We start from the raw sequence: 26,150 nt of genomic DNA on the forward strand, positions 1-26,150 counted from the left end.
TTTTCACAACAAGAAGCGGTAGAGACCAGAGAGACAAAGGAGATCGCCAATAGCCTTTAGAATAGTGATTTAATCTTTAAATTGTCTTTCACCAGATACTTACAGCTAGGTGACAAATCTCATTCTCTCGCTATTCAAATATTTTATTCGTTTCCATAGAGGAATTGACTTTGCCACAGTTAAAAGAGGCAGTTGAACACGAATTATGAATGATGGTCGATCCGGCTCCAGCTCTTTATTTTTGGCTGAACTCTCTATAAAGGAGTCCACAAATGCAAAGGTTCAAAAACTGAGAAACAGTCCAATTGGAAATTACGTCACGCAACCTCTTTAATTTTGTATCCACCACCTTTGATGATATTTCAACTGGGTTTCTTTTAGGTTATTTGTATATTAAAGGAGCTGAATGTTTGGAATGACTTTTTTAAGCAGTATTAGTATGCAAAGAGAAAAAATAGGAAAACAATTTAAGGAAACGGTACAGAAACACCCAAATTTAATTTACACCACGCACAAAACTAGTGTCCCTGGTTGGCACAGTGTCGTTTCTCAAAAAGCGCTTCACCTTCATCCCTTGGGCCTCCATCATGCTGTTTAATATGGACAAGTTTTGCTCATAGCATAATTCTTCAAAATTTGCCCAACAAAGCGACGTTTACGGCCAAGTTGGATCGTTAAGATCGTGTCTTTGTCTGCAGACAAATTTCACCTATTTTCCTCTCACAACCTTCGGGAACTGAAACATTCTATGCCCGGTGCCGGAACGATCGATTCTGATAGTATTGCTGGTCTGAGCCGGGGCACCAGCAACACAATATCGCCCTCGTTGCCGAATTCGACTGAATTCGATTTTATGTTACCATAGTGACGTCAGCAGTTTTTTTGTCAAATGGTACATTGGCCGCGCAATTCGAATACCATTTTTGAGGGGAAAATAAGATGATGTCTCACATTATGTACAACAATCCTGAATGACCTTTACACTTCACTGGTGCTTCTCTTGACAAACACCTGCTCCAACTACTATACCTACTTCATCTCCTACATTTTGAACATTTCAAAAATTGTTTTAAGAACAAATGTGCAATGTTATAAAGTAAGCAGTGATCCTAACGAAGCACTTAAGTACCTTAGTCCTTGTCAAAGAGAGGCTGTTGAGGGCTTCTCACAGTTATGCATCGAGTCCCTAACATTAAAATCAAGCAAAGCTGTACATATTTATCACCTAGGAGAAATTATTAACCTCTCACTGCCACTAAGTAAATACCATTTCTCCTCACTGTACGGATTTTTTAAAGCGAAATCAAGAAACCTAAACTTAAAGCTTGATTTTACAAATGATCAAACTAAAAAAGCCGAAACTAATTTTTAAAGAGGAGAAAAGTAAAGTAAAAGTTAAGAGAAAACGGTTGATTGACTGAGTCAAGAAAATGTCGCTCTTCGACGAGAACACATGTCATTATTAAATTAATAGCGAACGGAGGTATTTGAACATCTCCGAATCTAAACACAAGCATTTAGTCACTTGCCTGAAATTAATTTGCATAAATCAACTAATGGTGAGCTCTGAATGTGTTTTCAAAGACGAATATTGAAAAATTTCATCGACCTTTCACTTTTAATTAAGATGTAAGTGTATTATCTATTGAACATTACATGAAAAGATGAAAGCGCAGGTAAAGAGTGTTTGCTCAGAGACCGCCTAGTTCCTTCAATTATTGAAATATAGACGCTGTGTATCAAAGGTCTAAGCTTGCTTATGACGTCACTCTTGTGCATGTCTGCATTCCTCTATGATAAAGGGTCAGTGTAACTATCTGAAATATTAAACGTTTAGTTCAAGTTCAACTCCTAATTGGACCAAACTTTGAGGCACTTGATGTATTTTGTAGTTCTTAGCCTTGCTCCGATATTTTCCTACTTTCAGTTGGCTGTCTTTCCTCTTCTGTGAAAGGAAATAAATTCGCAAAAAGTTGCTCGTCATATTTAGCTCCAAACCAATGCTGCGTTGTAGAAGCAGGAGAAAACGAGCAGCGGTGATCCGGATTCAATTGATTTTTTTCAAATTTTCCGAAATTGTTTTCACCGGAGACTCCACCTTGTTTTCCATCAAATTCACATCCCACATTTATGCTAGTGTAACTCCTTATGTGCTAGGACACATTTTCTTCTTGTTTTGTGAGGGCGGTGCAATTAGAACAATAGACTCCTCGGATATTGACATATTCGTACATCTTGCAGGTGTTCCAGGTACCAAAAATGTCATGACCTGCCAGCTTAGCGCGTGCGTAGTCCGTATACTGCAGGCCATCCGTAGAAAAGTTACAAGTTGCTCTCAGATGTGTGGAGTGATTAGCAAGATACTACATCTGTGATAAGGATAGTCGGAACTCGTTCCAATTTACTTCCCCCTCTTCAATATCAATCTCAAGGTTTTTGCCAAACCCTGCATAATTGAAGGTATTTCTCTTGGACAAGGAAAACGATTGTATTAACGTCCATACAAAGCCAGGTTCAGACTGCAAGTCACAGTAAACAGAAAACTGTTCATTGTCTGAATTTGAGATGTCGTATTTTCCTGATGTCGAGGCACCGTTCTTAGCTATGTCTTTGCAACTTCTCGGGTGTTTCATCTTCTCACACCGCTGACCAGAGTATGTACTAGGACAGGTACAGTTAAACCTGGTGCTGTGAGTGTCACAAATCTCCAGACATGCCCCTCCATTGAGACAAGTATTGGTGCGGCAGCATCTGTTGATGCAATGATGCTTCTCTGGTGTGTATCTGTCTCCACCCTACAGCAAGATTAAAATAATTTTTTAGCTCACCATGCTCATCGAATTGGGTAGGCATGTACTTTTTAGCAACCATCGACAAATCTCACCGGAATGGGATCGAATTGATAACAAGCAGTGCGAGCAAAGTACGAATGCGTGCAACACATAGCGGGGTGCCAGAATGGAGATGAAATGTCCATCAAAATTAGATTTGAAATACAGTAATACAGTAATGGTTAAGTCAATGATGTCTTTATGCAATTTTTTGTCACTTCTGTTCTGCTGTTCCCTTCGCATTACAACATGGCCGTTAAGAAAAAAGTTTTCGAGAAAGGCAATGAACCCAATACTCTCTTAGCCAAATCATTTTGTTTTGGTTTTGTCTAGACCAATCATATCGCAGACAAAACGGTATGCACAAAATTGTCTTTGGCCCAGACTGACATATAACAGACCTGTTTTTTAAGGGGTACCGCAAAACTTGATCATGTGGAAATATTTATTTTATTTACGAACTTGAACATCTTGGGATATTTATTTTGTTTACAGAAGTTCATGAATAAATGAGTAAAACATTAGATAAATAATCTGATCTCACCTTCACCGTGTAGCTTCTCACCAAATCATAATAATTTCCCCCTTGCCTCCATTTCATCGCCGCTGGCTCCATGTCTTTGTTAGCTTCGTTGAGCTCACAATTGTTTTCTTTGGAAAGAGGGAAATAATTCATGGATGCACACAGGCAGTCATCTTTGCACTTCAAGTGACACTTGATGGCGTTTGGGACTGTCAATCTTTCAAACACGTGACCCTCAAGAATTTGGTTATGGATGACATCGTCATCGATAGCAAACTTGAAGTTTTGACAAGTTACTTTTTTCTGTGCCTAAGTGGAGAGGGTCAAATCGAATACAAACAGCACAACTTGTAGATATTGTACGATGCCCATGGCAATAGCACTATTAATGTGAAGAAAAGATGCATGATTATTTCACCTGACAAGCATGGGGTAATCTGGAACGAAATACATAGATATTTGGGTCTCTTGCTTAAAAGCGACCTGCATTGATGCATTTTTTAAATTAACTACGAAATTGTTATCCTTAAAGCATGAACCGTAACATTTATCGTAATTGCAACGGAAAGAAAATAATCGTTAGCAGTAAAATTGCCAAATTTTGGTCGTTAGCCGTAAGGGCCGTTACCATATTTAGACCTTCTTCTGATTCAGTAAACGTTTTGGAAGACAGAAAAGAGTGTATTCGTCTCGCTGTGAAGTCGATCTTCACTACAGAATCACCTATTTGCGGAATTTCGAAAAGAAGACTAGGCAAACATTCAAGCCCAAACGAAATTGCTCCTCGATGGTTTCTGCAAGGAATACTCCCCAAAAGGAGCCGTAAACGTTCCCTGCAGTTTAACCTAAGCTTATTTTTCCGAGGCTAGAATGATCGGAACGAGACAAAATTAACTTTTACTCTACGGTTTCGCTAGATAGCTGGTAGTAATCCGAATGACAAGATCGACACGCCGTCCCGGCATTCCAAGAGAGAAATCAAGGTTGAAGTACCCGCAGCCACCACAATCTTTACTTTCCATGAATCGAGTAAACATTTTAAAAGATAAAAAGATCTGTCAAATGTGAACTTCTTCAGTTTATTTTAATAACTTTCGATTCTAACTCGTCACATTAACTAGTTTTGGTCTCACTTTTTATAACCAACGAAACAGGTATTTAACAAGGGAAAAATTAGCATAACACGTCACGCAATACATCAGGTTGATTTTGATGGCCTCAGGGAAATGTATTTACTTTGTAAGTCACGCAAGCGCTCTAGCGTCACGATCGATCACGTTTACGCAACGTTTTAGGACAACTCGGCATCTAACCTCCATTCAGTTGTTATGAAAATCTAAAATCCTTAGCGTAAAAGATAAAAAAACGCAGTTTCAACATTCCAAAGGAGATCTTAGTAAATTTTCAGAATGCAATGCAAATAATCTTTGACACGAGCGCAATTGAGAAAATTAAACACATGGATTTGCGTTGTTTTAAGATGTTGGTGGATGAAAATTAGAGATATAACCGCGGGTTTGTGGCAATCGGTAACATCATTGGTCTATAAGCTATTCACTGACATGCCTTTTTAGCCCGATTTACGCCTGCATTTTGAGAATTCTTTTGAACAAATAGGCGAATTTTTGATACTCAAATTAAGGTCGATATTCAAATTAAGGTCGAAGAGAAGGGTCTCCTCTGATCACGCTGGTTTGAAAAATATTTCAGGTGAAGTTTCCATATTTTGTCTGTGTGCCAACTGAATACATCTTGTAACTTGTAGCAAGATGGAATCCCGTGAGTCACATTATTGCAATCGCTGTGCGCTAGACAAAATCTGTGAAATTCACACTTTCGATCGCTAATCTAGCCAAAAATCATTTTTTGGCTTGTGGCGACGCAAAAAAAAAAGAGAATTGGAGAACAACTACACTACTTGGGAAACATGTGTCTTAAAAAAAAAATCAGCAAAAGTTGGAGTCCCAAGACAGCTGACAACATTTATAAAAACTACTTACCAAAAGTAACTCAATGACATTGAATTAGACATTCAATACTGGACTACTGTTTAGAGCACTGTGATCTTTCGCCATAATGTATATAACATGCGATAAACAAACACAACCTTTTCGAAAATACCAGATGCTTCAGATGTGCGCGAAAACTCTCACATACATGACATGCAACAAAAATACTAAAGTTTTCTGACCAAATGTTTTCCACCCATTTTGTCGCGAAAAGTTGCGTAAAATATATCGATTTTTGAGATAGGAAGTCATCTGATGTCAGAAAGTTTTCAAGCCGGCGTATGTGTCGTGAACGATGTCTGATGAATTACACTTAAACCTAGATGTAAACATGAATTGGTAAGATACTGTTTCTTTCCAAAACAATTTATTGCTGATATGATTTCTTCAGTCTACAACTTCCTATGGAAAATTCATAATAATTATAGCTAAGAGTTAGAGTGCACTTCGTGTTTAGGGAGTGACTTGATTAAATTCAGCTTCAAATCCCTTTCCGCACTTTGCATAGCGTTTCACAGTTTTCCTTGAGAAGAATTATGGGTAAGAAAATGATGCTTGCACCTAGCATTTTCTGTAAAATCACTCTACTAATTTAATAGATAAACCGTGATATTATTTCATCTTAAGATTTATCCCTTTTATAATGTACCTTGAGTGTACTTTATTTGAATTGGTGACCTGAAGCTTTCTACTCCGCCGTTGTTGAAGTCCTGCGAAAATTTCCCTACGTAACTGGTCATTCGGCTGGCATTGGATGCTTAAACGCAAACAGTTATGGTAACGTTTTTATCTAGATTATCTTGTTGAGCTGGCTGTCTTTTCCAATTTTGGCTTTGCTCCTCGATACGCAGTGAAGACTTTCACCTTTTTATCATTGAATACAATTAAACTTCATAATTAGAAACGGAAGAGAGCATAAACAAAGAATGGAGGTTGCCATCACCAAAATAAAGATACTTACAGCTGGGTGCCAAAAGTTATTTTCCCACAATAAAAAGGAAAAAATTTCTGCACAATATTTTCCTACGTTTCCAAAGAGAAGTTGAGTGCGATTCAGTTGAATAGCCTTTTTTTTTCTTTTCTTTTAACTCTCCACAAAAGTGTCTTAATAGCTAAAAAACAAGGAAAGAGTTTCATCTTCTTTCTTACCGTCGTAATGGAAGTGATCACAAACAAAACAAGTAATTTCACAACAAGAAGCGTCAGAGATCAGAGACGAACAAAAGAGATCGCCAACACCCTTTTAATCTTTAAATTGTCCTTTATTCAGAAAAATAGATATTTACAGCTGGGTGTCAAAACTCGTTGTCTCACTAATGAAAGGAATGAAAAAGATCACAGTTTCGTACGTTTCCACAAAGGAATTAATTTTGCTGCTGTTAAATAGCCTTGAAAAGGCAGGTGAAAATTTAACATGAATTATCAATAATGGTCGATCCGGCTCCTGCTTTTTAATTTTGGCTGAACGCTGATAAAGGGGCTCACAGATAAAATTTCTTGACTTTAAAATTTGAATTTAAATCTCTTAACTTTAAGAAGTAATATCGATCTTTACGCTCCTATAAGCATCACTTTTCTAATGTTTGGCCTAAAGAAACAAAAGACTGCTATGAATTCTATGATTATCTTGTGCGTGTTTATCAAGGTTTGTCAATTATTAAAGACTAACTATTTATACCTCTGAAAGGACCTCGATCTCATACCCCTCTATTCCGATAACGGCTACAACTCTGGGGGAAGATCTTGCCTTTCTGAAAAACATAACCTATTTTCTTTATGGGTTGATTTAAGAAGACAAAGTTCACGAGTTTTTTAACCTTCCCCTTGGTTTTAATTTCAAGTTTAATGGAGTTCCGGCTCCCTCCTGGGGCTTTATAATTCTGACCGTTTATTCAAAGTGTTGTTAATTAACAACACTTTTAAAACAATAATGCAAACAAATGGATTTACACCATATTTGCCTACATTTTGTGCTGTAAGCAAACTTAATACTTTGCAAATAGACCAAATCTGTATAAATGTAAGTCAAATTTGTTCATTTGCGGAGGTATCAAAAACAAAGCAAAGATAAAGTAGATATCATATTTACTTCACATTTGCGCGCAAATACAATGGGAATAAGTATCTGTATTTGCATCATCATTGCTTTCAATGCGAATTTAGGTCAAATCTGGAGGCCTAAATTTGCATCATATTTACTTCAGTTGCAAATCTGTATAAATCCAATTTTTCGTGCAGTGTAAGAATAAAAATGTGGCTAAACGAAGATGTTGTTTCTTTCAGTAGACATGTGTGCTTTGTCATAAGGTTTTAGAATTGTTACGAAACCTTTTCAAACTAATCGACTTTCAGTAACTTTGAAGGCAAATATCTTTCTCAAAATGAAGAGGAACTTTGTATTCGAAACATTTTATTTGATTAATTTTTATGGCTGAGTCAGGATATGGAAAAACAGTTTGCTTAAATATGAGTGAACTGTAAATACGAGCCTGTTTTGAAAGGTTATGTGTCTTTTTGTGCCCATTGTACAACAAAAATAGGCTGATATTTGGATCAGAAAATGTAGGGGTACACGTTAAGGTTGTTTAATGGCACGAATAATTTTCATTTTCTTTTTTTTTTTTCTGAGTCTTTAAAGGAGAAGGTGTGATTAATTTTTTATTAGCCTTTCCACGGCTTAAAGATTTTGAAATGAAAATTAAGAGAAGTAAAGCAGCACTGAGATCAAACAGCAAGATTTTTGTGTTCGTTTTGAGTATGGGTAAGAATAAATTGGTTCTGAATAACAGAGCGTTTATAGTCTCCTTCAAAGTTTATTTTTAAGCTTACAGATCAGTTTTTTTTTGGTTAGTTTTTTTTGGTTGTTTTTTTGTTTTTAATTTGTTTTTTCGAGCTTGTTCGACAATTCACTGCTTGCCTATAAATCTCTCTTTTCTCTTTTCTTTCATCCGTGAGAAAGCGCGAGTCTCCAACTCGAGTCTGCCTGAGGTAAGAAAAAATTTGAATTGAGAAATGATAGGCGAGAATTTCGTATGCGGCTATGCTATTTGGAATATGAAATTATATTTTCATATCTTTTTTTACGTAACAGTAATTTGTGACATAGATCCTCTAACTTTTCGCGAAATGTCAGCCATAGAATGATTACGCTGTTGCAATGCAGTCACGACACTAAGTTGTCACAAGACTTTTATAAGACCAGCGACCTTGTTGGAAAATTCCTTACCTGAGTAAAGCGAAACTTTATGCGCTGATAATTACTTTCTTATTATAAATGCATGAATAGGAGAGTTCGAGATCTGTTGTTTATGATAATTATTGTAATTAAAAAAATTTTGTTAGCTCGAATTAAAACGGTCAGACGTTTTTTGAAAAATTTCTCTTAAAACGTCTTAATCTACGTCACGTTTTTCAGTGAACACCGCCCTGTAATTAAGCCTGAGTCACGCAATTTGGCATTTTATAAAGTAATTAGAGCACGTCTTTAAATGAACTATTGTTTTTAGGTGAACGAGATGGAAATAACACTAAAACGCTGTTTGTAGCCAGTTCACAAGCCAATAACGGAATATACATATCTAGCATGAGCTACCTATTTAAGTCACATCTCAGACTTCATTCATTTACTCGTTCTTTCTTCAACTCAATTTGTCGTTGGGCGCACGCAATTTTATGAGCCTTTTATGAAAAAGCGTAGTAAGCTAATAAAACTTTAATATTACTGTAGGGTGGAGACAAATACATTTCTGAGAGGCATCTATGCAACAACAGGTGCTGCCGCACCAATCCTTGTCTCAATGGAGGGGTATGTCGGGAGATTTGGGATACCCAAAGCACCAAGTTTAACTGTACCTGTCCTAACACATACTCTGGTCAGCGGTGTGAGAGAAAAATGCAGAGACATAGCTAACAAAGGTGCCTCGACATCGGGAAAGTACGACATGTTCGATTCAAACAATTAACGGTTTTCTGCTTACTGTGACTTGCAGTCAGAACCTGGCTTTGTATCGGCATTGATACAATCGATCTCCTTGGGCAAGAAGGACATTTTTGTGGGCAAAGGGTTTGGTAACAATTTTGCTATGACTCAAAGTAACGATGAAATGCAGTGGACATTGTAACGACTATATATCGAATGGTGTAAATGTCAGCTGAATTAATGAATATGTCAACATCTGAGGAAGTAATTTCTTTAACTGCACCAGCTTGACAATACAGCGATCCCCATAAGTCTTGGCACGACGGGGTTACAATAGCAGAATAAGAGGATGTGAATTTGATGGAAGACCAGGTAAAGTCAACTACCAAAACAATTTCAGAGAGTATGGGGTTATGCGGGGTGCGGAGTGCGGTTTTTTTTTATATTGTTACGGTATAATCTAACCGACAGAAAAACACTATAATCCTACAAATTCAACTGCTCTATTAAACAAAGAGTGATTTCTCAATAGGGTTCGACTCCTAAAGGATGTACAGTACTTATCGTTGATGAACTTAATTAAGCCCACTGCAGTCTATATCTTAGGTCACCACTGACCCGAGATTTATATTGCTGGATATCAACTGTTACGAAGAGATCGCTATGGAAAAGCTAGTGGAGGAATTGCTATTTATGTTAAGGATGATTTAAATTGTGTGCGGTTCATAAAGTATGATGTTCTAATCTTGAAGCTATCTGGATTGAAGTATGTGCATTCTCTCAGCGACTGCCCGTTGGTTGTGTGTACAGACCTCCTGACCGTTCTGATTTCTTTGACAAATTTCGCAGTGTTATGGGAAAAAAGTGGCTCACAAAGAAAAATGTTGTGATAGCTGGTGACTTAAATGCTGATCAGCTCTCTCCCAATTGTAATAGTTCTAAGCTAAAACGTATTTGTCAGGCCTTCAACTTCCGAAATTTAATAACCCGCCCCACGAGAATTGCTGAATCCTCAAGTACCCGTCTTGATTTGATTTGACCAATAATTTTCCTAAAATTTTTACATCTGATGTTCTTGGTTACAATATTGCCGATTACAAGTTTGTTTTTGCTTTTTTTGTGTTAAAGAAACAAAACGAACGACCTATTTTGAAGAAAGTTTACAGTTACAAGAAGTTAACTGAAAACAAGGTTGATTTTAAGCATTAACTAAAAAACGTCTCCTGGAGAGTTTGTTCTGTGTTTAATGACATCACCTGGGCGTGGGAAAGTATGTACAGGGATATCCTTGATGATTATGTCTCTCTACGTGATGTCAAAATTAAGAAGTTCTCCTTGCCTTGGATAAATTCAGAAATATGTAAAGCTATGAACAACAGATACAAACTACTGAGAGCCTGTGATGGTTCCTCTCACACCTGGCACACACCTGGGCTAGGTATAGACATGTAAGAAACGAGGTAACAAAGCCAATGCATAAAGAAGAAGCTTTTTATTGGAAGGAAAGATTTTCCGAGTCCAAAGACTCAAAGCCTTTCTGGAAGACTGTGTGTGATGCCGCTGGCAAACACTGGCCCTGCAAAATCGGAACCCTAAAAGGGGCAAATGATGAAGAAATTAACTGAAAACAAGGTTGATTTTAATCATGAACTAAAAAACGTCCCCTGGTTGGTTTGCTCTGCAAGAGATTTTGAATCGGAAAATTCTTCAACCACGAATTGTGCCCTATATGGTGATATATTAAGTCTGAAAGCTTTTCTTTCGGATTTGGTTACAGTATACACAATTTATCTTTAGATCTATTAACCGTCGAAACACGAACAAATACTTATAACTGGAATAAAAAGGTTTTAAAAGCTACAGCGGCTATGATTATAACCAACAAAATGGCAGAAGAAATTACATAACACGGAGAGTGATATGATAAGATCCTGTAACTGCATAGTATGTTACCTTCGAAATGTTTACTTCACATTCTGTTAATGTACACCGAACACAATTTCATCATACAAATTGTCATCAAAACGCTAATAAATCAAAATAACTGGAATGAAACGATAGTGTTAAAGCTATTGCTCTGATGAGACCTCAGAAATTAAGTCTTTTGTGTTCTTATGCCAAGGTTTATTTCCTCATTTTTCACACTCCACGTTTTTCATACCCCCATTCTTCACACTTCTCGTTTTCCACAATCCTCATTTCCACACTCTTCATTTTCCACACTCCGCACTCCAGACTCCTCGTTTTCCATTACAACCAAAGTAGAGAGAAAACAATATGAATCCGACTCAGCTGCACGTTATCAAATTCTTCTACTGCGCAGCACTGGTTTAGGGCTGAGTTTGACGGGTAATATCCATGGATTCATTTATTAAAGAAAAACATAAAAAGAAGAAGAAGAAGAAAAGACCCATACAGGAAATCAAGGAAAAAAAACAAACAATGACTTCATGTAACTTTAATTCAGGTCCATCAATTGCTTGACTCGAATCTTACTTGTCTCTTTCTTCGCTCACTGAAGTCTCCCCGGAGCTGGCGTCACAACAGTGTCCATGATTGGCACAGCGTCGTTTCCAGAAAATCACTTCATCTTTATTCTTTGGGCCTCCATACTTTTTTTTGATACTATTCGCCATACTGAATTCGATCTTCTGTTACCAAGTGACGTCAGTGGTTTTTTGTTAAATGGTATTTTGGCCGCGCAATTCGAATACCATTTTTGAGGGGAAAATGGAATGACTTTAAGAGCTTGTAAAATCGTCAATTTTATCACTCAATTTATTCAAACTTCGGAACGTGAATTTCAAATGGTGAACTTTATAATTAGCAAAAAAGTTCACTTTATGGTCAGTTGGATTTGCATTTGAAACTGTATCGGCAGTGCGTCCAACAATGTGTAATGTAATGTCGCAGCAAATCCACAAGCTTAAAGTAAAAGTCTGGACTACGACTTTGAAAAAGACGAACACAAATTCGCGATGTTATGATGAACATCAACTGTTCACAACTAATATGATAATATAATAGGATGATGTCTCACATTATGTACAACTATTGCTATGTAGACTAGTGCTCCTCTCCACAAACACCTGCTGCACTACTATACCTACTTTATCTCTCATATTTTGGACATTTCAGAAATGTTTTAAGATCAAATGCAACGTTATAAAGTAAGCGGTGATCCTAACGAAGCACTTAAGTACCTTAGTCCTCGTGAAGGAAAGGCTGCTGAGGGCTTCTCAACTTTATGTATCAAGTCCCTAATAATAAAATCAAGTGAAGCTGTACATTTTTATTACTTAGGAGGGATTCTTAGCATCCCCTTGCCACTTAATAAATACCATTTCTCGAGAGATTTCTCCTCACTGTACGGACTATTTAAGGCGAAACCAATAAACCTAAACTTAAAGCTTGGTTTTACTAACAATTAAACTAACGAAGCCGAAGCTAATTTCCAATTATCAGTAAAGAGAAAACGGTTGATTGACCAAGTTAAGAAAATGTCGCCCTAAGGCGAGAAAACATGTAATAATTAGATTAAAGAAATTTCAAAACTCTCAACAAACCGCTATGCCCCGCGAACGCTATTAATTTAATATCTATGAGTCTAAACACGAGCATTTCAACTAACAATTAGTCGCTTGCTCGAAAAAAATTTGCATAAATATACTAACGGTGAGCTCTAAATGCGTTTTCAACGACGAACATTAAGGAAAGGCCAATTTAATCGACCTATAACTTTTAAGATGTAAGTGTGCCATCTACAGAACATCACATGAAAAGATGAAAGTGCAGATAAAAGTGTTTGTAGACAGACTACCTACTTCAGTACTTACTTCAACTATTAAAGTATGGACGCTGTCCATTTAAGGTTGCTTATGATGTTGCTTTTGTGCATGTCTACATTACTCTGTGATAAAGAGTCAATGTAACTACCTGAAATATTAAACGTTTAGTTCAAGTTCAACTCCTAAGGTGGAGCACACTTGAAGGCACATGATGTCAATGTTAGTTCTTAGTCTTGCTCCGATGTTTTCTTGTTTTTAGTTAGCCGAGTTTCCTTTTCTATGAAAGAAAACGAATTCGTCAGAAGTTACTATTCATATTTAGCTCCAAACCAATGCCGCGTTTTAGAAGCAGAAGAAAACGAGCAGCGGTGATCCTTATTTATATCGTGGTCGCCAAATTTTCCGAGATTGTTTTCCTTACCGAATCTGCTTGGTTTTCCATCAAAATCACATTCGGCCTTTATGCTACCGTAACTCCTTACGTGCCAGGACACATCTTCTCCCTGTCTTGCCAGATAGGCTTGAGTCGATTGTGCCAGCATAATTTTTAGCATAATTTGGCAAAACGAGCATAGTTTTTAACTTTTTTCAAAGAAAAGCACTGCCGGCATAATTTACATTTTTACTTCCACGATGTGAACAATTTTCGTAATTTTTGTGTTGAATATACCTCTCTTGACTGAATTATGTTTCTAGAATGTTGTTGCTAATAGTGAATTGCGCTTCCGGTGGATTCATTGCGGTCGTCGTAACGTTTCCTGGTTTTAGGCCCTACTCATACGACTCGCTAGCGAGTTGACTGAGATCCAAGATAAAAGAAGGCGTCCACCTCGTCGAACACTTTTAGTTCTTCAGGCAATGTCTCATTAATTAACTCCTCTTCTTCAACGATTCGCAAGACCATGCTCCAGAAGATCATGTTCGGGCTTGTGTTATGCTTCAGTACAATAAACGCTGATAAGCGTATTTCTCTGCATCCTTACTTTGCCTTAAGAAGCTCCATTGATTGAAAAATGATGAGCAGCATGTTTATCGATTCTGAGGAACAAATGCAGGGGAAACGTGCCACGACACAATGTTTGATAATTGGTTTATTAGAATAATGGGCTGCAGTCACCTGATAAGTAATCAGTTGTTTGATTTGTGTTTACCCTGGTGCTCTGCCTTTATTTTGCTTAAAAATCAAGTAGCATAATTCTGATGCCAGGAGCATAATTTAGAGAAACGAACATAACTCGGGCATAAATTTCATAAATTTTGAGCAGTGCCAAGAGCATAATATGCCAGTTTTACGAGCACAATCGACTCAAGCCTATTACCAGGGCCGTGCAATTAGAACAATAGGTTCCTCGGATATTAACATATTCGTGCATCTGACAGGTGACCCAGGTACCAAAAATATCATGACCTGCCAGCTTAGCGCGTGCGTAGTCCATTTACTGCAGACCATCCGTAGAAAAGTTACAAGTTGCTTTCAGATGTGTGGAATAAATAAAAAGAGACTGCATTTTTGATAACGATAGTCGGAATTCTTTCCAATTTATCCGATATCTATCTCAAAGTTTCCGCCAAACCCAGCTTTCTTGAAATAATTTTTCTTAGCCAAGGAAAACGATTGTATAACGGTCCATACTAAGCCAAGTTCAGACTGCAAGTCGCAGTAAACAGAAAACCGTTCATTGTTTGAATTAAAGATGTCCTGATGTCGAGGCACGTTCTTAGCTATGTCTTTGCAGCTTCCCGGATGTTTCATCTTCTCGCATCGCTGACCAGAGTATGTGTAAGGACAGGTACAGTTATACCTGGTGCTGAAGGTGTCGAAACTCTCCCGACATACCCCTTCATTGAGACCAAGATTGGTGCGGCTTCTGTCGATGCAATGATGCTTCTCTGGTGTGTATTTTTCTCCAGCCTACAGCAACATTCAAAGGATTTTTTAGCCCACCGTGCTCATCTAATTGGGTTAGCATGTGCGTTTTAACAGCCATGGACAAATCTCACCGGGAACGGATCGAATCGATAACAAACAGTGCGAGCAAAGTACGTGTGCCTACAACACATAGCGGGGTGCCAGAATAGAGATGAAATGTCCATCAAAATTAGATTTGAAATGCAGTAATACAGCAATGGTTAAGTCAATGGTGTCTTTATGAAATTTGTAGTCACTTCTGTTCTGCCCTCCCCTTCGTCCTTTAAGAAAAAAGTTTGCCAGAAAGAGAATGAACCCAATCCTCTCTCAGCCAAATCAGTTTGTTTTGGTTTTGTCTAGACCAATCATATCGCAGACAAAATGGTATGCACAAAATTTTCTTTGGCCCGGACTGACATATAACACACCTGTTTTTTTAAGGAGTACCGCAAAACTTAATCGTGTGGAAATATTTATTTTATTTACGAAATTGAACATCTTGGTAAATTTACTTTGTTTACGGAAGTTCATAAATAAATGACCAAATAATTAAACAAACAATTTTATCTCACCTTCACCGTGTAGCTTCTCACCAAATCATAATAATTTCCTCCTTGCCTCCATTTCATCTCCGCTGGCTTCTGTCTTTATTAGCAACGTTGAGCTCACAGTTATTTTCTTTGGAGCGAGGGAAATAATTCATGGATACGCACAAACAGTCATCTTTGCACTTCAAGTGATACTGGATGGCATTGGGGACTGTCAAGTTTTGAAACACGTGACCCTCAAGAATCTGGTTATTGATGACATCGTCGTCGATAGCAAACTTGAAGTTTTGGCAATTAACTGCTTTCTGTCCCACAGTGGTGAGGGTTAAATTAAAATAATACAAACAGGATGGCTTGGAGATATTGAACGATGCCCATAGCAATGGTACTATTAATGTGAATAAAAAAAAAGATACATGAGTTTTTCATCTGACAAGCATTAGGTAATCTGAAACGAAATGAATAGATATTTGGGTCTATTGCTTAAAAGCGACCTCCATTGGTAAAACTTTCATGGGATCAAACATTTCCTCATTTGCGGAAAATGCATGGATGCATTTTTTAAATTAACTGGCAAATTTTTTTCCTTGAAGCATTAACCATAACATTTTTTTAAAACTAAAACGGGAAGAAAATAACCTTGTAAAATCTAAAAAACGATCTCTGGCTAAAACTTTTAAAAATACGAGCTTTCGGCTGTTTGCGCTACAGCCTTCAACGGGTAAAATTTACCCGTTGAAGGCTGTAGCGCAAACAGCCGAAAGCTCGTATTTTTAAAAGTTTTAGCCAGAGATCGTTTTTTAAATTTTACAAGATGTTTTATCCTGGCTGCGGCCCCTATATCTTTTCAAGAAAATAACCGTTAGCAATAACATTGCCAAAATTTTAGTTGTTAGCCGGCCGTAAGAGCCATTACCATATTAAGTGTACAGTCTTGATTTAGAAGCCAGAAATAATCGTAAATCATTGAAATTAGACCAATTTTGTACCTGTGCAGGTTGTAAAGCGCTTCATAAACAGAACACGATAGAGGTTATGTCATCATGTTTTAGCTTTAAGGGGACCTTCTAATTGGTAATTAGAAAAGTTGAAAAATTGTGGCGAAAACAATGGTTGTTTCTCCAATAAACATTGTAATTATTCCTTTACTTTCATAATATTCACAAGCAAACCTGTACACTAATGTTACACAAGACTGGAATTTCAAGCTAGGCTTGATAGTAATTAGCAAAGAAGAAGGAGAAATTCAAAGTTTTTGTTGTAAGATCTGTCTCGAAAGGGGCTGTCCTAGATGAACATTTTGACTGAAGCCAGTTGGCGAGAAAGCGAAGGCATTTTTATTATTAAACCACTTTTTTTTAAATCATTCGACCAGATACATAGTGGACTCATTCTCTTGACAATAGATACAAAGTGAGTCGTCTTCGACTCCAAAGATGTAAAGTTTCTTTAGTGTAAAAGTTGAAAGTGGACTTCTGTCATCCTTCTGACTCCTGAAATGTATTTAAAGGTTGGAGAAGAGATCGGTTTTCGAGTCATGTAACTGCGAATGTCTCTTTCGCTCTCAATACAATAATCAAACTGACATCTTAGAGTATGTAAGTTGACGAAACAGCATTCAGGCGATTAAATGAAATGTTATGCTACCCCTTTCTATAGCTATCAAGTCCTATACAAACAAACTTAATGCAACCATGTAATTCAGTCTTCGTCTTAAGCTATGCAACTTAGTTGCATAGCAACTTAGACCCCAGTTGGTCTTTACCCTTGGTTGTTCTAACTCCTGAAGATAACATATTTCAATTTTTTAGGCTTTTTGATTTAATTTAGAACCATGTTATATTAATTGCATGTGTTACAAATATAAGTTTATATAAAGGTTCGTAAGGCGTATTTTAACATATTCGTATGATAGCTTATGCATACAAGCCATGAATTATTATTTAACTACCACTACAACGCAGTTTTGTTCTTCTTTTTAAAAGGGAGCCAGGATTGCATTAGCTTTGCATTTTTGGTACAGGAAACTCGGGCTAATCTCCTACGTAAGCAATGCAAAGCTAAAAACAATCACAGATTCTAACGTAATTTAGTGTTAATAACTGAGTTGAAAACGTAAATTTGCCACCGTAACGAGTGAAAAGGCTGACGTTTCGAGCGCTAGCCCTTCTTCAGAGCAATTTGCAATACTCTCCCACCGACGCAACACCACAGTTTTTGTGTGGGATTTCCCACACTTTGTCAAGGCCCGCGAAATTTATTTCTTTATTTATTCATTTGTCCACGAGAGAGAAGTGCTTGCCACGTGTTTTATTTGGCGTTCAGTGAGCCGAGAAGACTGGATTCCAATAGTTGTTTTTTCACAGTGGATTGCACAGCGGCCATTTCTGTTCTCAGTTGTTGAGTTTTGGAGAACTTATACGGAATTTCATTTTTGTTTCCTGGGGATTTTTGTTTTCAAGGTGAGGATAAGTCATTTTCTATTTTTACGGGTTCTTTGCGTGCTTTAACTTTTCAATTTTGTTGTGAGAGCTTCACGGTTAAGCTCTCACGAAAGGCGATTACGTTTGTGTATCTGGTTTGTGTTCTTTCTTTTATAATCTGAGGCGTTTGTTTCGTTATTTTTTCAGGTGTTTATAAAATAAGATTTTTTCACGCAAGCCAACACGCTGAAACGCGGCTTGTGCTCAGTGCAGGCTGCACAGGAGCTTTTACGCTTTCACAAGCCAACATTTATCGGCTTGGACCTTCGGTGCGGGTTGTGTCGGATTGAAAGGAGTCACTGTACTCTCGGAAGCCAACATTTGTCGGCTTGAATATATTTGTGCGGGTTGCACTTCAAAGAGTCTCAGAGTGTAGCAACGTGTCTCACGAGTGTCTCAAAGTGTCACAAACTGAAAGAAACTATTGTTTGCCTTGAACTGTCAAGAGGGTTATTTATGTTTATAAACTGAGTTTCTAGTTAGTTGGATTGTTGTTGTTGTTGCTCGCTCAAGAACACAAGTAAATATGGGGATCTCCATTGAACAATTCTGTTCAAGGATCAGATCTCATGACAATTTCGTGAAAATAAGGGATGTCTCATCGCGTTTTAAGGATCGGTTTTGGAATATAATGCTAATGACGTTTTATTTTAATGTGTTTTATTTACTGACACTGAAACAAGTTGTTATACCATACAAAATGTTGAATCAAGGGATGTTTTGGTTTACACAAATGATGTGCTACAATGTTTGTATTCCATTGCTTATGACAAGCAAATGATGTGGAGGAAAATCCTGGCCCTACGATATTTGATATCATTGACCCAATGATAATAGTGTCTGAGACTACAGTTAAAGAAATGAAGCACTCTTTGGTGATAATGCTGGTAAGCAATGTGTAGCAATATCACTTACTGCTATTATTTGTCATCAAGTAGAACATATCAGTGAATGGACTTCTTCCACTTTGAATAATATTTTGACCATTGGAAATAATCTATATGTATCTATAAGCAAAGATTTTTATGGCATGCCCCATTCATTTGGGAAATGTACTTTGCTGAGCATTAAAGGCCTTAAAAACCTTGTATCATATTTGCAAATGTCTTGCTCAGAAGTACGGGTTGTTTCTTTTGAAATCAGAGGTGTTTAATCAGTGATTGTCAACTTGATTTGAAAAGTGGTCGAAATGGCAAAGAGTCATCGGTCAAAATATCGCGCATAATCACTCCAGGTTGACAATAACCATTTTGCCTTGCACTGCTTATACCGTGATTGCAGCATTCCTACGTGCGTTAAGTGCTCGTAACTTATGGGAAACACACGCGTGTTACACCAAAAAACCCGTGTGTAGCAGAAAGAGGCGATTACTCGCAATTTCTCGTAGTTTTGAATTTCCCTTTTGTTTTTCAGAACACGCTTATACCTGTATTTTTTTTTATACGGATGCGATAGAAATTAATTGGAAAAGCATTCCTTGAAATAAGAAGTCGTCGTGTAAGTAAGCTTTGAAAACGGGGGATTTTCTCGAATACATAGATATTATTCCATGGAAAGTGCGTAAGAACGATTTTTATTCACGGGTTGCGATACACCACGAAAAATGAACGAGTGAGCGCAACGAACGAATAAGATTTTTGATGCATCGCACTTTCCATGATACGAAGTTTTTATTTCATTCACACTTAAATTTTTTCTCATTGAACAAAAAATTTCAAAGATTGGAAGTAATCAACTTTTCAACGACGAACGTGAAAGAAGACGATTTTATCGAGCTTTTGACTTTAAGATGTAATAGTGTTTTCTATGGAACATCACATGAATAGTCAAAGTAAAAAGTGTTTGCAGAGAGACCGCCTAAAACGCCTACGACGTAGCTCTTGTGTTTGTCTACATTCCTTTTTAACTCGTTGATAGCGCGCATGCGCCAGAGCGAGTTATAGAAACGATGTGGGGAATAACATTCGCTCTCTCGATTGGCCGATTCCTGTAAACTTTTTTTTCGATTTTCGGCTTTTGAGTGCATTTGATAGTTTTTGGCGAGCAATAAACAAACGAAATGGCGTTTTCGTTTTAGTTTCAACAAGCGGCGCCAGCGACTGGCAGGCATGCTACGATTCACACTGAAATAACAGAACGACCTTCGTTTTTCATAAAATTGTAATTCACAATCCTTGAATTTGAAAACAATCCGAAGATTCATTGAAAATATCACTTACTGCGAAGCGCACGGAGTTTACAGATGTTCAAAAGCTTTTTCTGTTACGGCGTGAGATTGAGGACAAAATCGATCATTACATTTCGTATCGTGTGTTTTTCCTGTGTGAAGCAACAAAAGATGCCGGCGACTGACGAAATTGCAAGTAAACACGAAAATCAAATAACGCCTAAATGACGGTGGCAGTCTTGGCTTAGTTAAATCACTCAAAACTCGTTCCCGTTTGTCTCATTTGATAAAGAGGGAATCGTTAATGTTTTCATTAAGACAGTATTGCCTTGATTTTCTAATTTTTACAATGATAGACAGTAAATTTCACTTTTCACCCGCATTTACTTCCAACCTTTTCTTTTGAACCAGAAACAAAAATGATATACGTTTAAAACACATGACATCATCCACCCTTGTCAAATGTAATAGCATGATCATTTCAATTTCAATTACTTTGTTTCTTTGCTACATTAGCGAACGCTGAACTACTGCTTGTACTCTAGATACGACAATCAACCACAAAATTCCCTTAACCAGATAACATTAAACATAATGCAAGAAATCATGTGTCAATTCACGAGTTTGCTCATAGAACACTTTGATTTTCGTTTAGTACTCCTCAGAAGTGTCTTAATAGCCTTTTTTTCTTTTTTTTAAATTCGTGGGAGGATATACGTCGCAATTTGTCTTTTAATTATCTTTAGAATAGTGATCACAAAAAAAAACAAGTAATTTCACAACAAGAAGCGGTAGAGACCAGAGACAGACAAAGGAGATCGCCAATAGCCTTTAGAATAGTGATTTAATCTTTAAATTGTCTTTCACTAGATACTTACAGCTAGGTGACAAAACTCATTCTCTCGCTATTCAAATATTTTCTTCGTTTCCATAGAGGAATTGACTTTGCCACAGTTAAAAGAGGCAGTTGAACACGAATTATGAATGATGGTCGATCCGGCTCCAGCTCTTCATTTTTGGCTGAACTCTCTATGAAGGAGTCCACAAATGCAAAGGTTCAAAAACTGAGAAACAGTCCAATTGGAAATTACGTCACGCAACCTCCTTACTTTTGTATCCACCACCTTTGATGATATTTCAACTGGGTTTCTTTTAGGTTATTTGTATATTAAAGGAGCTGAATGTTTGGAATGACTTTTTTAAGCAGTATTAGTATGCAAAAGAGAAAAAATAGGAAAACAATTTAAGGAAACGGTACAGAAACACTCAAATTTAATTTACACCACGCACAAAACTATTGTCCCTGGTTGGCACAGTGTCGTTTCTCAAAAAGCGCTTCATCTTCATCCCTTGGGCCTCCATCATGCTGTTTCACATGGATAAGTTTTGCTCATAGCATAATTCTTCAAAATTTGCCCAACAAAGCGACGTTTACGGCCAAGTTGGATCGTTAAGATCGTGTCTTTGTCTGCAGACAAATTTCACCTATTTTCCTCTCACAACGTTCGGGAACTGAAAAATTCTATGCCCGGTGCCGGAACGATCGATTCTGACAGTTTTGCTGGTCTGAGCCGGGGCACCAGCAACACAATATCGCCCTCGTTGCCGAATTCGACTGAATTCGATTTTATGTTACCAAAGTGACGTCAGCGGTTTTTTTGTCAAATGGTACTTTGGCCGCGCAATTCGAATACCATTTTTGAGGGGAAAATAAGATGATGTCTCACATTATGTACAACAATCCTGAATGACCTTTACACTTCACTGGTGCTTCTCTTGACAAACACCTGCTCCAACTACTATACCTACTTCATCTCCTACATTTTGAACATTTCAAAAATTGTTTTATGAACAAATATGCAATGTTATAAAGTAAGCAGTGATCCTAACGAAGCACTTAAGTACCTTAGTCATTGTCAAAGAGAGGCTGTTGAGGGCTTCTCACAGTTATGCATCGAGCCCCTAACATTAAAATCAAGCAAAGCTGTACATATTTATCACCTAGGAGAAATTATTAACCTCTCACTGCCACTAAGTAAATACCATTTCTCCTCACTGTACGGATTTTTTAAAGCGAAATCAAGAAACCTAAACTTAAAGCTTGGTTTTACAAATGATCAAACTAACAAAGCCAAAGCTAATTTTCAAAGAAGAGAAAAGAAAAGTAAAAGTTAAGAGAAAACGGTTGATTGACCGAGTCAAGAAAATGTCGCCCTTCGACGAGAACACATGTCATTATTAAATTAATAACGAACGGAGGTATTTAAACATCTCCGAATCTAAACACAAGCATTTCAACTTACGATTAGTCACTTGCTTGAAAATAATTTCCATAAATCAACTAATGGTGAGCTCTGGATGTGTTTTCAAAGACGAATATTAAAAAAAGGCCAATTTTATCGACCTTTCACTTTTAATTAAGATGTAAGTGTATTATCTATTGAACATTAAATGAAAAGATGAAAGTGCAAGTAAAGAGTGCTTGCTCAGAGACCGCCTAATTCCTTCAATTATTGAAATATGGACGCTGTGTTTCTAAGGTCTAAGGTTGCTTATGACGTCACTCTTGTGCATGTCTGCATTCCTCTATGATAAAGGGTCAGTGTAACTATCTGAAATATTAAACGTTTAGTTCAAGTTCAACTCCTAATTGGACCAAACTTTGAGGCACTTGATGTCTTTTGTAGTTCTTAGCCTTGCTCCGATATTTTCCTACTTTCAGTTGGCTGTCTTTCCTCTTCTGTGAAAGGAAATAAATTCGTAAAAAGTTACTCGTCACATTTAGCTCCAAACCAATGCTGCGTTGTAGAAGCAGGAGAAAACGAGCAGCTGTGATTCAGATTAAAGAACTTTCTTTCAAATCTTCCGAAATTTTTTTCACCGGAGACTCCACCTGGTTTTCCATCAAATTCACATTCCTCTTTTATGCTATTGTAACTCCTTATGTGCCAGGACACATTTTCCCCTTGTTTTGTGAGGGCGGTGCAATTAGAACAATAGATTCCTCGGATATTGACATATTCGTACATCTTGCAGGTGTCCCAGGTACCAAAAATGTCATGACCTGCCAGCTTAGTGCGTGCGTAGTCTGTATACTGCAAGCCATCCGTAGAAAAGTTACAAGTTACTCTCAGATGTGTGGAGTGTTTAGCAAGATACTGCATCTGTGATAAGGATAGTCGGAACTCGTTCCAATTAACTTCCCCCTCTTCAATATCAATCTCAAGGTTTTTGCCAAACCCTGCAGAATTGAAGGTATTTCTCTTGGAAAAGGAAAACGATTGTATTAACGTCCATACAAAGCCAGGTTCAGACTGCAAGTCACAGTAAACAGAAAACCGTTCATTATCTGAATTTGAGATGTCGTATTTTCCTGATGTCGAGGCACCGTTCTTAGCTATGTCTTTGCAGCTTCTCGGGTGTTTCATCTTCTCACACCGCTGACCAGAGTAGGTGTTAGGACAGGTACAGTTAAACCTGGTGCTGTGAGTGTCACAAATCTCCTGGCATGCCCCTCCATTGAGAGAAGGATTGGTGCGGCAGCATCTGTTGTTGCAATGATGCTTCTCTGGTGTATATTTGTCTCCACCCTACAGCGACATTTAAAGGATGTTTTAGCTCACCATGCTCATCGAATTGGGTTGGCATGTGCGTTGTAGCAACCATCAACAACTCTCACCGGAAACGGATCGAATCGATAACAAACAGTGCGAGCAAAGTACGTGTGCCTACAACACATAGCGGGGTGCCAGAATGGAGATGAAGTGTCCATCAAAATTAGATTTGAAATGCAGTAATACAGCAATGGTTAAGTCAATGGTGTCTTTATGCAATTTTTTGTCACTTCTGTTCTGCCGTTCCCTTCGCATTACAACATGGCCGTTAAGAAAAAAGTTTGCGAGAAAGACAATGAACCCAATCCTCTCTTAGCCAAATCAGTTTGTTTTGGTTTTGTCTAGACCAATTATATCGCAGAGAAAACGATATGCAGAAAATTGTCTTTAGCCAAGACTGACATATAACAGACCTTTTTTTTAAGGAGTACCGCAAAACTTGATCATGTGGAAATATTTATTTTATTTACGAACTTGAACATCTTGGGATATTTACTTTGTTTACGAAAGTTCATAAATAAATGAGTAAAACATTAGATAAATAATCTTATCTCACCTTCACCGTGTAGCTTCTAACCAAATCATAATAATTTCCCCCTTGCCTCCATTTCATCGCCGCTGGCTCCATGTCCTTGTTAGCCTTGTTGAGCTCACAATTGTTTTCTTTGGACGGAGGGAAATAATTCATGGATACACAAAGGCAGTCATCTTTGCACTTCAAGTGACACTGGATGGCGTTTGGGACTGTCAATCTTTCAAACACGTGACCCTCAAGAATTTGGTTATGGATGACATCGTCATCGATAGCAAACTTGAAGTTTTGACATGTTACTTTTTTCTGTGCCTCAGTGGAGAGGGTCAAATTGAATACAAACAGCACGACTTGGAGATATTGCACGATGCCCATAACAATAGCACTATTAATGTGAAGAAAAAAAGATGCATGATTATTTCATCTGACAAGCATGGGGTAATCTGAGACGAAATACATAGATATTTGGGCCTCTTGCTTAAAAGCGATCTACATTGATGCATTTTTTAAAATTAACTATAAAATTGTTTTTCTTAAAGCATGAGGTGTAACATTTATCTTAATTGCAACGGAAAGAAGATAATCGTTAGCAGTAAAATTGCCAAAATTTTAGTCGCTAGCCGTAAGAGCCATTACCATATTGAGACCTTCTTCTGAGTCAGCAAACGTTCCGAAAGACTGAAAAGAGTGTATTCGTCTCGCTGTGAAGTCGATCTTCACTACAGAATCACTTATTTGCGGAACAATGAAAAGAAGACTAGGCAAACATTCAAGCCTAAACGAAATTGCTCCTCGACGATTTGTGTTAGGAATGCTCTACAAAGGGAGCCGTAAACGTTCCCTGCAGTTTAGCCTAAGCTGAACACAGTTTATAGAGAATTGATTGTCAGCTCAAATGCTAAGCTGATTTCTCTTCATTGTCTAAGTTGCAATGGAGGGAGATATATTGGCAAATGAAACTGATATAAATAAATACACGAACCAGTAATTGCTGATTAAAAGTATGTCTGCTACAGTCACTTGAATACAAAGTTAAATCCGCCCGCATGACGAGCTTTGCGTCGAAGAACAATTTTTATGCAAATTAGCTGGCTGCACATTGAATGTGCAGCCAGCTAATTTGCATAAGTAAGTCAAGCCAAAGTTTGACGCCTCTTGGTGGCATGAGGTGTTCGATGAACATTCCAGGACATCCGATAATCGCTATAAAAAAGTTAATAAAGCTCCCCTCCAATGAAATGGAAAAAAACGCAACTTCCGATGATTACATTTCTAATCATTTTCAAGATACAACTACTTTGTTCGCTCACTTTCCAGAAACAAGAGTCCAGAGAAATGCCTCATACAAACTTAATGGGTCTAATTCGAAAAAACCTAAGGGGCGGTACGCTAAGTTTATTTTCTCTGTAGAGACAATAAATGTCTTAAAGAAGACAACAGTAAATCGTTAACACAAGGTCCACAAATAGTCCTGACCAAATGTTAGAAATAAACATATAATAAGAACACTTAAAACACGTAAAAAAGAAAAACTTAAAAATAGCCTAAAAAAGCGGCATCGGTAAAGCTGATTTCACCTCCATGATCGAAGACCTGGGCCAATCAAAGGCTAACTCCGACAAACCCTTCTTTACACAGGTCATGGTTTTGAACTTTTAAAGTCCAGAAACTGTGTTGATTAGATAATCCAGAGAATACACATCGCTTTCCATTGATGGTCTCCCCGTTCAGTCTACAAGCTTCGACGCAATGCAACTATTTTTGCTTATAATGACCTTTTTTGTACGAAGGTTTTGGAACGGCATTTTTAGATTTACCGAAGACATC

The 26,150-nt window shown here is 37.5% G+C and overlaps 1 protein-coding gene across 1 annotated transcript; it reads right to left on the reverse strand.

Annotated features, from left to right (window-relative positions):
* Positions 1 to 21,004: 21,004 nt before the first annotated feature.
* On the reverse strand, positions 21,005 to 24,700 carry LOC149042972 (uncharacterized). Its single transcript, XM_089211070.1, has 2 exons — positions 24,348 to 24,700; positions 21,005 to 23,767 (listed from the first exon to the last, which is right to left on the reverse strand). The coding sequence occupies exons 1-2, from the start codon at positions 24,696 to 24,698 to the stop codon at positions 22,946 to 22,948; spliced, it is 1,173 nt and encodes a 390-aa protein (XP_089067196.1). The 5' UTR covers positions 24,699 to 24,700; the 3' UTR covers positions 21,005 to 22,945.
* Positions 24,701 to 26,150: the final 1,450 nt, after the last annotated feature.

The sequence above is a fragment of the Pocillopora damicornis genome, chromosome 7, assembly GCF_964200805.1.
Source record: "Pocillopora damicornis chromosome 7, jaPocDami1.2, whole genome shotgun sequence".
NCBI classification, from domain to species: Eukaryota; Metazoa; Cnidaria; class Anthozoa; order Scleractinia; family Pocilloporidae; genus Pocillopora; species Pocillopora damicornis.